This window comes from Urocampus carinirostris, chromosome 10, assembly GCF_059441175.1.
Source record: "Urocampus carinirostris isolate Australia breed hairy pipefish chromosome 10, RoL_Ucar_1.0, whole genome shotgun sequence".
NCBI lineage: Eukaryota > Metazoa > Chordata > Actinopteri > Syngnathiformes > Syngnathidae > Urocampus > Urocampus carinirostris.
The window spans coordinates 9,845,993-9,860,845 of NC_142358.1; the positions used below are offsets into that span (position 1 = coordinate 9,845,993).

Genomic DNA, 14,853 nt, shown 5'->3' on the forward strand with positions numbered 1-14,853 from the left:
AAAGTAGTCACAATATTTCAACTTTCACCCACAAATCAAGTCCTTTATACATCTTTTTTCTACCATGTGGCCCTTGAGCTAAAATGAGTTTGGCAACCCTGGTATAATGCTTATAAACACTTCGAGAAGAAGGAAGCTCCTTCAAATATTCCAGCACTCCATCCTTCATCTTCACCGCTTATCCTCACGAGGGTCACAGGGGTGCTGGAGCTCATCCCAGCTATCTTTGGCAGTGGACAGGGAACACCCTATATTGGTTGCCAGCCAGCCACAGGGCACACAGACAAGTCATTAATTCAAACTTAGGGACAATTTGGACCGGCGAATTAACCTGACATGCATGTTTTAGGAATGTGGGAGGAAACCGGAGTGCCCAGAGGAAACCCACGCAAGCACAGGGAGAACATGCAAACTCCAGGAAGGATGGTAGCTGGATTTGATCCCATGACCTCAGAACTGTGCGGCAGATGAGCTAACCACCCGTCTGCCGTGTCGCCCTCAGATATTCCTAATGCCCCAAAATTCATGAGCCACTTACACACAGCCAGAAGCAGCTTTTGTCGAGAACAGAACACATGTTTCTAGCAGTGGACCCTTTCGAAGATGTGACTGGAGGTTTTCCCCTGCACATACTCTCACTAATCATCATAGATTACGTCTTTTCACACTCACCGTGGTGAGATGTCACACCCTTGTTGCATGAAGGCGCCCAGTGAGAACCAAAGTGAGTTAAAGATCCCAAACTCGTTAGGAGGTTGGTCGTTGGGGCCCGGTTCAGTGGTACCATCCTCTGGTTCCTCAGCATGCCACTCATATGGACTGAAGCGGCTCACCTGACACAGAACAGGACAGCAATGTCTTTTATATCAATGGTGGGTTATGGGTATGTTTAGATACAGACAAATGGTCGCACTCGGATCAGAATTAAATTTTTTGGATCTGAATAATCGTTTACATAAGAGGTTGGCAATAACTGGGCTGAGGACTGGTACCGGGCCATGGATTGTTTGGAACCGGGCCACACAGAAATAAAATAAGTGCCTTAGTTTTTAAAATAATCCTTGTATGGACCAGATGTTTGAGTTTGTGTTACACTGACTGTATTTTTCCAATGATCGATCTGTCATCAAATATACTTGATTTTTGTTTCTGGTTTCTTCATTTTGTTAGAAGTTTAGTGCCCACTTATTTGTTTTTTACATTGTTCCTTGCATTTTCCATTTCCGGTTTTGGTCTTTGATTTTGTTTTTCTCTGTCAGGTTTGATTTTGTTTGGACGTGACAATTTGTTTTGTGATCCCACGTTTGTTTCTTACATTGTTCCTGCTTTTTTGTTTTGTTTAAATAAATACCATCCTTATTTTGAGCACTCTTGCCCCAGTTCCTACTTTCCCTTCACTTGGGTCCCTCAGCAAAACCTAACAGCGAGAATAATGTCAGACATTAAACCATTCCAGGGTACAGAAATGTTTGACCAGTGACAAACAACTCTGTACAAGGCGTTTGCAAGCAACTAATACACTTGAGACTTGTTTAGTGACATGAAGTGTATAATTAATTTATGTACTACAAGCCCAGAATTATTTCCGGGACCAATTAGGAAAATATCCCGGATGGCGAAACAGATTTTTTTTTTGTCCAGTTTTTGTATATTTTGTATTTCTTGTTAGCTCTTGTTAGCAATTATGACATGCATTCACCAAGTCGCTCACATACAAGTCAACATCATATAGGCATCCTTACTACTCACCAGAAACAGCACCACGCTGACGCCGATGTATGCAAAGACAATGCACATCCAGATTTCGTAGGCCAGCGGGTCCAGGAAGGAAAAAACACCTGGCTTGGACTTCTGAGGCTTCTTAATCATGATGGAGATTCCCAGGGACATGAAGGGCTTGGAGAAGTCAATGACTTCCTCTCGAACAAGAGTGATGGTAAGTGGGGCGACTGCAATTTCCGCCTTCTGCAAAAGAAGAGAGGACGGACTTTTTATTCGATTTCAATAATGTTGAATTGCAGACGAGAGCAGTCGCCTTCATTTACACAAAGAGAGATCAGGGGTCAATGAAATGCTTGTCTATAGATAGATGAGTTTAAAGCAGGGGAAATCACATGCAGGAAGTGAGAAATTACAAAGACGCACAAAAAGATCAAATGTTTAAGGAGATGAATCTTTCAAAACGGGTCTCCCTTTCAATGTCTCTTCTGGAAGCGCACCGATCGCTCAGAACAAATCAAGCCTGATTAGTCGATGTGGCGTCTCCTCTGTTTCACCTTCAAACAAGAATTTCACGGGCCAATTATTTCTGTTGGCTCTTGGAAACAATCTCGACTTTTGCACTTTCTCAAAGTGACAGCTGACATTGTATCGTCCGTGTTGTCGGCATAATTGGTCACCCCGCCAAATTCTTTGGAATTTGCTAAACCCTTCGAGACCAAACTTGGCTGTGGGAAACGTGCATGTAAAGCTTGTGATAAGCAGCTAGCGTACAGTGGTGGAGTGCGAAAGCCCGAGGGGAGGTCACAAGAGCGGTTAAAAGTGACAGTCTGAAGAGAGTTGCAGTGAAAATTTGGTATTAAAGTTTTCCACATCCGTGGTGGCAGCCAGGGCTTGCTGCAAAACAAGTAAAAGAAGGCTTTAATATAAAAAAACATGGTAAGATTTTGGTAGACGTTTGACCCTGAAATTGATAAGGTTATTGTGTTATTAGTATTAGACATCTGGAAAGGAGATTGCATATGATGCTAGTTTGTTCGGTGTTTTGGCTTTTATGAACTATTTATATCATTGTAACTATTGGCCAATCGTGTTGCTGTTCTTTGATACCCACACCTTTTAGGGCGAGTCTGCTATTGTAACCTAGGAGATTTGATATGAAGAAAGGGCTTACGAATGGGCATTAAGAACAGTTTGAAATCTCTTGTCCGTAGTCACATGTTTTCCTTAATCCACAGATGCCTTTTCTTCTTATATTAAGTGTCCACTTAAGCTTAAACTTATTAGTAATTTGATTAGTATTTTAAAGACTTGATATATTAGTATTTCCCAATTTTTTTTAGAGTTTTTTTTAAATAAATAAGATAAAAAAATACTTTGAATTAATTTCATCCTGCAAACCAACAAGAAAATGTACTTAAGATGTTCTTTTACAAGCTTTCTTTTAACAGCATACACAATACCCCCCCAAAATCATTGGATGATAATTATTTTAGGTTATATTTGCATGTGCATTAACTATTTTGGTGCATGCAACACTGCCACCGAGTGAAAATGACGTAAAAAATAAAGTAATTTTATTAAGATTATCAAGTACCTTATTCTTTTGGGAGGATATATCTATTAAATGCTTAATTCCAACTCATCTTGTATCAGATATTTTGCTTATTAGCTCTTCGCTAATGTAGAAAATCAATACACGTTTGGTTGGGCAACCCGGTCTCCTTGCGGAATTAATTACCATACAAATTTATTGTAATGAAGTTTTTTGTGCTCTGGCATCCCTGTCCAACATCCCAGTGTATTCATTTTTTATCAGTCGAGTCTGTCAACATTCAAGGACTTGCATGCGCATTGTGAACGTACTCGACAGAGGCTGCAATGATGACACAAACCAGGGGTGGCAGCAACAAGTAAAAAAGTTCAAAATTCCCTACAATTAATTTAAATATATTAAACATGGTAAAGCGGGGGCCCCACAGTATCGTCCCACGGGCCTCAACTGGCTCTCCGGCTGTGTGTTTGACACCCCTGAAAGAGTGAATCAAATGTCCCACCTATCTCAAAAAATTACTGACATAAAGTTTAGATTTAGATTTAATTTATTAGTCCCCTTAGGGTAATTCACTTTTACCAACTGTACCAGGGGAAAACAGCAGGTATTATATTACAAAAAAGCAAAATTACAAACATATATGACAGTAGGACAATGAAGGCAGACTGATTGGATGGGTCAGTGGGGTAAGTTGTTTAGGAGGGTAATGGCAGAAGGGATCAGGTTTTTTTCAAGGCGGGCCCTCCTAAATCCTTTTTCCCATATCGCCGCCCTGACGGTAGGTGAGGTGGGTGAGTGATATCCTGGACTATTGTGTTTGCCAGATGATTGGACTTGTTAGATAACTCTGAGTGGTTGGGTGTGGGCAGGCAAATGATTTTAGCTGCTGTGTTATAGGTGTGAGTTTGGTCCAGTTCCTGACAGAGATTATAGTGAAAAAAAATAGCGCAGCAGTCGGGGAGAATGGGTTAAACAATGTTTTGGGAAAGTTGTAACAGGAGATTAAATCCCTGATATAGTCCTTTATGTTTACAGAAGGCTGACAGTCTTTGCTGACTCTTTTTTTAAATGTCCCAAGTATTCTGATCAAAGGTGAGGTTTTCACAAATTGTATTAATTTATGAGTCTTCTAATTTGTAAAACTGGCTCTGATACCGTTACACAATGGCCCACAACCTTTGAATGCTTCTATCATAATCCTAATATAACTTAAGGACACTTACCCCATACACAAGCTCGCCTACCATCCCGTTCCATATTTTTGTCTCGGGATCCCTGGCTCCGTACTTCCCATCAGGCACAATGGAGATCTTGTATTTGATTCCGATGTGCTTGGCAATCTCACTGGCTAGATCCACGCAGTAGCCCTCGTACTGGTCGTTGCCTTCATAGAGCTCCCAGTTCTTCTTCAGCATCACGTAAGGCCCTTCCTACAACAGCGGCAAAAAGAAGAGATGCTGTTTGAAGGTTGGTGATTGAGGTAAAGAAGACAAAGCAAATGGAAAAGATAGAAAGGGGATATTAGATTTGAATACAAAAAATAATATTTAGTGCACATTTGTTCAGGGTGTCCCCTGCTCACTGCCCGAAGATAGCTGGGACGGGCGCCAGTATCCCCGTGATCCTACCGAGGATAAGTGGTGCAGAAAATGGATAGATAAATGGAAATTATCGATTCTACTTAGATAAGGGGTTGACAACCCAAAATGTTGAAAGAATCATATCGGACCACCCCAAAAAATCCATATGCCTGGAGCGTCAAAAAAGCTTTATATAAGCTTTGTAAGATAATCACAAAGTACTGAATATATCTCTATTCATTCAAAAACGTAACTCATGTTTGTCCTCCGACAGACACCATATCCTTTTTCGGTATCAGGCATTTTGAAAAAGCACCAGGGAGCCACTAGGGAGCGTCAAAGAGCCATAAGCTGCTTCAGTGCTGCTTGTTGCTGACCTTCACCTTAAATGAGGAGTGTCAGTTCTGTCATGAAACAATTGATACATATTTTTTGTAAGTTGATGCTTACTCGCTTTGTAACTTAATACTAACAATTTAAGTGCAACTATATCTTCAAGTTTCATTTATTTGATTTAAAAAAAAATGTCTGGTATTCTATCCTAATAACTTTCTTCTGTTGTTGAATAAGTGTTTCTACATTGCTATCATGAATTTTCCCAATTCTTAATTCAATAACTTAAATAAGGCAAAATTAATGAACTGCACAAGATACAAATAATTTTTGATCAAATATACTGTATATCTCTTGCTAATGCCATCCATCCATCCATCCATTGTCTTCCGCTTACCCGAGGCGTTCCCAAGCCAGCCGAGAGACATAGTCTCTCCAACGTGTCCTGGGCCGCCCCCGGGCCTCCTGCCGGTGGGACATGCCCGGAACACCTCCCGAGGGAGGCGTCCAGGAGGCATCCTTATTAGATAACCGAGCCACCTCAACTGGCTCCTCTCAACGCGGAGGAGCAGTGGCTCTACACCGAGTCCCTCCTGGATGACTGAGCTTCTCACCTTATCTCAAAGGGAGAACCCAGCCACCCTGCGGAGGAAACTCATTTCAGCCACTTGTATCCGGGATCGTGTTCTTTCGGTCATGGCCCAAAGTTCATGACCATAGGTGAGGGTAGGAACGTAGATCGACCGGTAGATCGAGAGCTTTGCCTTTCGGCTCAGCTCCCTCTTCACCACGACGGACCGGTACAGGGTCCGAATGACGGCAGACGCTGCACCGACCCGTCTGTCGATCTCCTGTTCCATCCTACCCTCACTCGTGAACAAGACCCCAAGATACTTAAACTCCTCCACTTGGGGCAAGACCTCCTCCCCGACCCGGAGGGAGCATACCACCCTTTTCCGACTGAGAACCATGGCCTCGGACTTGGAGGTGCTGATCCTCATCCCGGCCGCTTCACACTCGGCTGCGAATCGCTCCAGCGAGAGCCGAAGATCACGGCCTAAGGAAGCCAACAGCACCACGTCATCTGCAAAAAGCAGTGACGCAATGCTGAGGCCCCCAAACCGGACTCCATCCCCGCCAAGGCTGCACCTAGAAATTCTGTCCATAAAAGTTATGAACAGAATCGGTGACAAAGGGCAGCCCTGGCAGAGCCCCACCCTCACCGGGAACGAATCCGACTTACTGCCGGCAATGCGGACCAGACTCTGGCACCGGGCATACAGGGACCGCACAGCCCGGATAAGACTGTGTGGTACCCCATACTCCCGAAGCACCCCCCACAGGGCCTCCCGAGGAACACGGTCGAATGCCTTCTCCAAGTCCACAAAACACATGCAGACCGGACAGGCAAACTCCCATGCACCCTCAAAGACCCTGCAGAGTGTATAGAGCTAATGTTCTTTGCTAATTTGGATGCATACATTTACTTAACCTATATTCACCACCAACGAGGCAAAATACATATATTTCAGGAATTTCACTTAATTGCTATATCAATCACCACAGTACATGTTTGGGAACAGTATGTGTTAGACAATAACTGTGGATATAAAAAGAAAACAGAACAAATTACAAATAACTTTATGAAGCAAGGTGATAGAGGACATTTTACTCTATCAAGAAATGTGTAAATTATCTGGTAAAACAAGATAAAACAATGTCATTGGATCTTTTCACAGTATATGAATTCTGTATACATCAATTATGTGAGGCTTTGTTGGGCTTCATGTTTGCTCATTATGTGCCTCCATGGGGGTGCACCTGCCTCACTTGCCGAGTTTGACAGAAGGGAAATTTTGTCAAAGGCAAAATGACTTTTAGAGTATTTGCTGGAATGTAGTGAGGACCATTCCTGCTATATGTAGAGATAAATGCATAAATAAACACATGTATACAAATATGTGCCACAGAAATAAATGAACAAATAGATGAATCATAGAATACCTAAATTTATATGACATAAATGCAATTTGTTGATTTTTTAATGCATTTTGGCACTCGTTTTGTCATTTATTACTTTTCGGTATTTTGTTGTGTATTTGTCATTATTTTCTCAGGAATGTTGTCATGTAGTTTCACAACAAATGGTATTCATCAGGCACAATGGATATATATATATATATATATATATATATATATATATATATATATATATATATATATATATATATATATATATATATATATATATATATATATATATATATATATAGATATATAGATAGATAGATAGATAGATAGAGAGAGAGAGAGAGAGAGAGAGAGAGAGAGAGAGAGACCGGAATAACAGGTACATACAAACATATTTTTCGGGATGTCGAAAAATATTCAGACATTGCTGTAAGTTAGAATTAGTATTGTGCATCTTTTTCCGAGTACAGGACATTACTATAGTGTTTCTTTCCGCTGCTACCGGCGTGTGGCGCTGTAAGAGCTCACCCAGCTTCCACCACGAATAAGGAATCCGACTTCCTCTTCCTGTCACAGTCCTAGTTAGTGTGTAAACATACTGTACTGTATCTCCAGCGCACTAAGAACTTTGACATTTTTATTGTAATCTCGTGCAACCATTCAATATGGTTGAAATGAAATGATCTGCATTTATATAGCGCTTTTCAAGTCAAGACTTACCAAAGCGCTTTACAGTGTGCTTCACATTTCCCAATAGCGGCCACGCAGCCATGTAAGGCGCTAACCTGCTTATTGGGGGCATTAGGGGTTCAGTGTCTTACCCAAGGACACTTAGACATGTAACACAGAGGAGCCGGGATTTGAACTGCGATCTCTTGATCCCAAGACGAGCGCTCTACCTGCTGAGCCACTGCCACTGGTGTAAAGTGTCAAGAAGAGGCGAGCCGTTTCTTTTGAAATGAAAGTGGAATAAGAAAGCTTGATGCAGTTGAGAAAATAGTTGGATCGCTTTTTTTCGGTTACTCTCTAACACGGACGAGGACCTCTTGAAGCTCATCTCCTAAAACTAAGTTACACTTAACTTTATTCATCTTTATAGAGCATATAATTTTATGAAATGTTTATATTTTAGTACAAAACAATACAGGTTACTTATGCAAGCCTTAAACTTACTTATATACACCTTAAACATACAAAATATAGCACTGAAGCAACTAATGAACAAATTCAACTTACGAACGATCGTCCGGAATGTATCTCGTTCATAAGTAGGGCAGCGCCTGCATATATACATATTAGCAAATACAGGATAAAATACAAAATACACATATATGTTTACACTACAATTGTCTCAATACACAATTCAAAATAGATAATCCAATAAAGTCAGAAGTGCAAATAAAGAAGAAACAAAATTGGATCCACTAAGATTATTATAGTGCTTGTTAAATTGGGAAGGCAGTTTTGATGCCACTACATCAGGATCAATCCAAGCTAGTATCGATAATTGCTATATTTGGATCTATCTGCCATCATTAGAAGTAACTCTTTGCCACAGTTTGCAGAACATCCCTAAGTATTTATTTATTTATTTTTATTTGGTCAGTAAGAACTTGACCTTTGGGATTAAGTAAAACAGGTGCAATTTCACGTACAACATTCCCATCCAACATCTGACCTTTCAAATATTGTTACTGATAAAAATCTTACAGGAACACTCCAACATGTTGTCAGGAGCCCTAAGATTGAAAGTTATAGCTGTAAAAGGGGCCCAACAATATTTTACTGTAGTAAAATGGTCATGGGCAATACTTGCTGCAGGCACATGCTGCCTTCAGTTTTCTATTCTTCCATTCATTCATCCATTCCATGTTATGAAAAAAACGGAAAGGAGATTATCTTGTCCAAATAGCAGGGGTAGGCGATATTGTGATTTTTAGTATTGATGTAATCCAAGTGAAAACATGGTGGTATTGATCGCTACTGACCCTACTGATATTTTTTGCTAGGAAAAGTCATGATCATTTACAAATTGAGTTAGTTTTTATTTAAGAGAAAAACAGGACAAAGATTATAGGCACTACATATGTTTTATTTTTTATCAAATGCCTACAATTAAATATTAAACAGTATAAAACATCAATACATATTTATTTTACAACTGTTTCAAAACAGAAGCCAAGAATGTCAAGAAAATACAAATATAAAAATGTCGACATGTCAACTACCGGGCAACACGGCAGTACAGTGGTTAGCACGTGTGCGGCACAGTTCCGAGGTCATGAGATCGAACCTTCCTGTGTGGAGTTTGCATGTTCTCCCCGTGCTTGGGTGGGTTTCTTCAGGGCTCTCCGGTTTCATCCCACATTCCAAAAACATGTGTTTCAGGTTAATTGGCCGGTTCAAATTGTCCCTAGGTGTGAATGAGCGAGGGAATTGTCCGTACCTGTATGCCCTGCGACTGGCAACCAGTTCAGGGTGAGCGCGGCCCACTGCCCACTGCCCGAAGGTAGCTGGGATGGGCTCCAGCACCCCCGCGACCCTACTGAGGATTAGCGCTGCAGATAATGGATGGATGTCAACTACCTTCCATTGTACAGTATTTTGAAAATAAAGTCAGAAAATGCAAATACAATACAACCTCAAAACCTTTAACAGTATAAGAAATAAAATACTTCCAGTACAACAACTGTTACAGAACAAAAGTCAACAGAGTCAAACCAAAAAATAGCAATATAACATAGTGACAAGAAAGTTGCTTAAGGTTTTGGCTGCAGCTTGTTACTCTCTGTAGGGGGATTTTTTTCATGTGTTTGTGTAAAAATTTGCCACAGCAGTGGAGCACTTTACCACACAAATGACGCCAGGGATTGTCCCTTTCTGTGATTGAAATTTTTGCCTCTGTCATATGTAGTACTTATAAGGGTTCTCGTCTACATTTGGCCCTTTCTTCTGACTGCCAAGCAGGAAGAGCAGCAGGCCAGGTAAGGAGAGGCGCTATGCCTGTCAGTCACACAAACAGGCATACACGAGGGAACTGAGTGAGAGATAGAAGGACTGCTCTCCATGAATAGAGAAGTTTCGTCTTGAGAAAATTGGTAAAGGGGTAAAGTATCGATTAAAGTAGAATAGCATAAATCCGAACCAAGTAGTCGCTCAGTATAGATAAAATCAATATTTGGATCGAACCGCCCAACTTTACCATATGTATATAAATAAATGAGTGTGAAAATAGTCTGTTCTAAAGGTAAGGTCCACCCTGTTTTGTTTTAGTTTTAATCAGTTTGAATGTAACCATTACACAAAAATGATTGCCCAATTGGGTTAAAACGGACAATGATATGTCCTCTGTAATGGCACAAGTAGAAACATTGGCACGTCCCTGTGCACTCATTCCATCGACTCAACATGAATTCTAAAAAAATGAGCACCAAATGAGCGTTTTCTAGGAGAGCAACACAGCAATTTTAGTTACTTGCTGAGAAGGAATGAAAATAATTTCCCACAACTAAGAGCTTGACAGGAACTCATTCACAGTTTTGCTGCCTAATACAAAACAAACATTTGTCACCATTTTCTCACTGACGTCAACTGTTGTTTTCAGAGTCGTATCTATGTTAAAAGGACATTGTGTATTAATCAGCACTTTTAATATTGATTTGAATAATAAGCAAAAATATATATACAATCATATAGACACACTTTTTTAAAAATACCCGAAGGTCATGAAATTTGGAATTCAGTTTTTACATATTATAGGTCTCCCTTACAGAAAGCTTACACGAGTGTTGGTTATCTTAATGCTAAGGGTACATAAAGAAACTAAAACCTTGTTCCTTGGATAATGGAATTTTTGGTATCAATTAGGTCCAAGTAAATACAGGGTGGTATTGTTTAATACCTATCCTATAATTGGACCCTCGCTTGGAAATTTCATGATCATTGAATAAAGGAATCCCTTTTCCCTTGAGTTAGTTTATAATTATAATAAAAACCGTCTGAAATGTTTTCTTTTTCATTAAATATTTACAATGCAACCCCAGCGAATGGCTAGCAACCTGGTTCAGGGTTTCCCCTTCCCACTGCCCGAAGATAGCTGGGATGCGCTCCGCGACCCTACTGGGTATAAGCGGTGCAGATAATGGATGGATGAATGCAATCTTTGGCAGTGTCAGAAACAAATATAATTATGTCTATAACAACCTTTTCAGAAAATAAGTCAAGAGAGTCAAACCAAAAAAATAGCAGCAGTGTAACAAAACTAAAAATTCAATTTGACAACCATAACCTTCCATTGCACAATATTTTGAATATAAATTCACCAAGGTAACCAAAATGCAAATACAATATAAAAATGTCAACAACCCAACTAAAATATCGTATTTTCTATATTATAAGGTCAACCCAAGAAAAACTAATCTGTCAGAGATTCAATAAGGCGCCTTATTCTCTAGTGCCCACCAACAACATTATCACAGTAAAGATCTTAAGACAATAGTATCCACCCGATCCAAGTACTCACTCAGTATCGATAATATCAAAATTTGGATTGATTCGCTTTCTCTTAGTAAAAGGTTGGGCATAAAGAAAATGGAGAACGGGGGTTTCTTCACTTTGAGTCTTTGTAGTTTGTAATCTTCATTGTGCTTTGTAGCACATCTTTTCCGTTGCACTACACAATACAGCAACATCTAGTTGTCAAATATGACACAGGGCCATTTTAAAGGAACAGGATGATCATGTTGCACATTTTGGTAATTATGTTACAAATAGCACAGTAAGTCAAACACTCATTTTATTTTCTTTAACTTGCTCATTGCCTTTGACAGTTTTAGACATTTTATTATAAAGATGAAGTTTAATGCAGGGGTTTCAAACTAAAGAGTAGAAAAAATACATTATTACAATTCAGATATAAATGTGTATATCCTGAATTTTACTTAGTTTGTTTTCCACATTTATTTGAAGGAGACTCTAAGAAAGGAAGTGATGTCAAATTGGGAGACCTATTGTTTCATTGTAAACCAAGGGTCTCTAACTTTTTTAAACTGAGAGCTGTTTTATTACTCTTTAGTGCAAATGACTACCAGTTTTAAATGCATTTACAAAAAAAAAATATCATGGTATTTTTGATGATGTTACTATGTTATTACCAACTCAGTCAACCATTAAAAAATACGTTTTACTAGAGAATTACAATGCCAGCACTGTTGAGCTATTTTCAGAACTGGTCCATGGGCTTTTCAGCTGTCCTTAGGGGGCTACATGGTGCATACGGGCACAAGGTTGAAGTCCCCTGATTTAACCGTTATGATTGTCACATGGCATCATCACCATCAACGGACATCTGCTTTTGTTGTTGTGCCTTCGACCCATGGTCAGTAAGTTTACAAAGATGTCCTTTGTGGATAGATATTGTTGATGTAATTCACTGATTTTTCTAATTACTTTCTGTTTTTTGTTGATTTCTTGTGGTGTGGTGTTAGACTCCCTGAATTTTCATATCATGTTTCATTTTACTGTTTTAAGTGGAGATTGAACACTAATCATGCCTCAGGACTTTTTTCAAAGAGGAGTTAAGCTGCTGCTGAATTGTTTAGTAATTCAACGCAGCTAAAACATGCTCAATACTCTCAAGTCAAAGGCAGGAATTAACCAAAAATGCACGTGCTTAGGGCAACCCTTGTCCTTTAAACTTCAATTCAACAGCAGTGATGGTCCCCACCCCTGCCCTGACTCCCTTGACCTCCCGTTGTGTATTTCAATTCCAATCGAATATTTAACAGTAATTGTTTTCTCACGACCTTATGTAAAAGGTGCAGTAGCTAGTTGTGTTTCTGTGTTTAACACATACACCGGGCGCATAGCACGATAGGGCGCAGGTGCCCTCTGCTGCGACAAGCATACAAGTGTGCGTATTTAAAAATACAGTGCGGTAACAAAACTGAATTTTGTTGTTTATTTAAGTATTGATTGCAAAATAAACCACGCGGATAAAAACGTGTCAGATTTAGTTTTTCAGCTTCCTCTACTTGCGAACCATCGATTCATTAATCTTCAACTCTCTCGCGGCTGCTCGCTTTCCATGATCTTTTGCGTAACGTAGCAATCAACAGAATGGTACGTATTCAGTGGAGGGAAAGTGAGGTTTTGGATTTAATTCATATTTGGTGGGACATCTCTGTTCAGCCTCTGGTAGCACAATCACTTTCAAATGGCTAGATATACGATGGCGTTCGGATCCATGAGTACTTCTGCAAACAATTGACACATTGCGTGGGACGTCACATGTCTTCTTCTTCACAAGCAGAACAGTTGACGTGTTCAGACAGGAGGCGCATGGAAGTCAAAGGAGATTGCATACAAGTCACATTTAGTTGGACGTGTAAACGTTCTCATAAAAATCGGATTTCACCCCCAAAAAAAATCAGAATTGAGCAATATGCCCTGTGGCGTGAACTGTGGCCCGAACTTCACTCTTTACAGCCTTATCGCGCCCTCAGCTATGTCCGCGCTTTACATGACACACAGGACGCACTGCAGAATAGGATGCGCAGCACAATTTGAAGAAAATCTGACACTTTTATGTGTGCCTTATGGTCGTGGAAATATGGTATATTGCAAAAATAAGGAAATAGTCTATTATTCAAATCAGCTAATTTGTTGAAAGTTATAGTCTGTGATGCATAGATGTGCATACGTGCCAAGAGCCAAACCAGGAAATAACTAGCCAGTCATACTGCAGGGCAGACATATATTAACCTGCAACTTTCTGGCATACAAGAGTGGCGCCTTGCATGGCTGACTCCCTATTGGTGTGTGAGTGTGTGTGTGAATGGGTAAGCACATTGTAAAGCGCTTTGGGAGGTCTTCATTGACTTGAAAAGCGCTATAGAAATGCAGACCATTTACCATTTACATTTGAGTACTACGTTCAAGTACTTTTTTGTACTTAACGGTTCTTTTTTAATATTTTCAGGCTTTCCAGTACTTTTCAATACATTATTACTTTTTATATTTTCAGGACATTTTTCTCTTTTCTAACTACTTTGAGTACTTTTTCATACGTTTTACGATTTTCGAGTACTTTTTTATACTTTACCCAACTTTTTAAAATACATTTCAGTTTTTTTGTTAGTTTTTCATACTTCTCACAGTACCTTTTCACATTGAAGTAGTTTTAGTACATCTCAGTACTTTTTCAGACGTTTTACTTACCATCGGTCTTTGTATATTTTCCCAATTTTTAGTAGTTTTCAAGATGTTTTAATACTTTTTCATACTTTTTAGTACATGATTTTTACATTTCAGTTAATTAACTACTATTAACTTTTAATACTTTTTCTTATTTCTTAGTATGTTTTCATATATACACTAGACACTAAGGAAATTTGAGGTTTTTCATGAAATGTTTTCTGAAAGGGGATGTTAAATGCTAACATGTTCCTAATGCTCTTAGGTTTCTATATATATCAAAGAAAATGAAAAACCCAATATTTGGGTGATTCATTGTAAGGGATGGTATCATTTTAGTGGTTTTGCCCCCCTGATATCTACCGATGGCGACCGCTCCCACAATGAGAAATGATTTTTGACACTCATCCACTAGAGAGCGAGTGCTCAAGACCGTTCTCCGCTAGCATCAAGCCATCCCAATCAGTATGAGCATTTCCTGCCATAAAACCTGATCGCTCT

At 39.6% G+C, this 14,853-nt stretch overlaps 1 protein-coding gene across 8 annotated transcripts in view; it reads right to left on the reverse strand.

Annotated features, from left to right (window-relative positions):
• gria4a (glutamate receptor, ionotropic, AMPA 4a) overlaps nt 1–14,853 on the reverse strand; it is a 235,788-nt gene that overhangs the window by 86,721 nt on the left and 134,214 nt on the right. For all 8 annotated transcript variants that reach the window (XR_015851482.1, XM_088345237.1, XM_088345238.1 and 5 more), the window contains exons 11-13: nt 4,498–4,704; nt 1,750–1,965; nt 673–833 (exon numbers count right to left, since the gene is read on the reverse strand). Coding sequence is in view for 7 of the 8 variants with exons in the window: in XM_088345237.1 (XP_088201363.1) it covers nt 673–833; nt 1,750–1,965; nt 4,498–4,704 (584 nt within the window). In the remaining variant the exon portion in view is untranslated. The remainder of the gene's footprint in view (nt 1–672; nt 834–1,749; nt 1,966–4,497; nt 4,705–14,853) is intronic.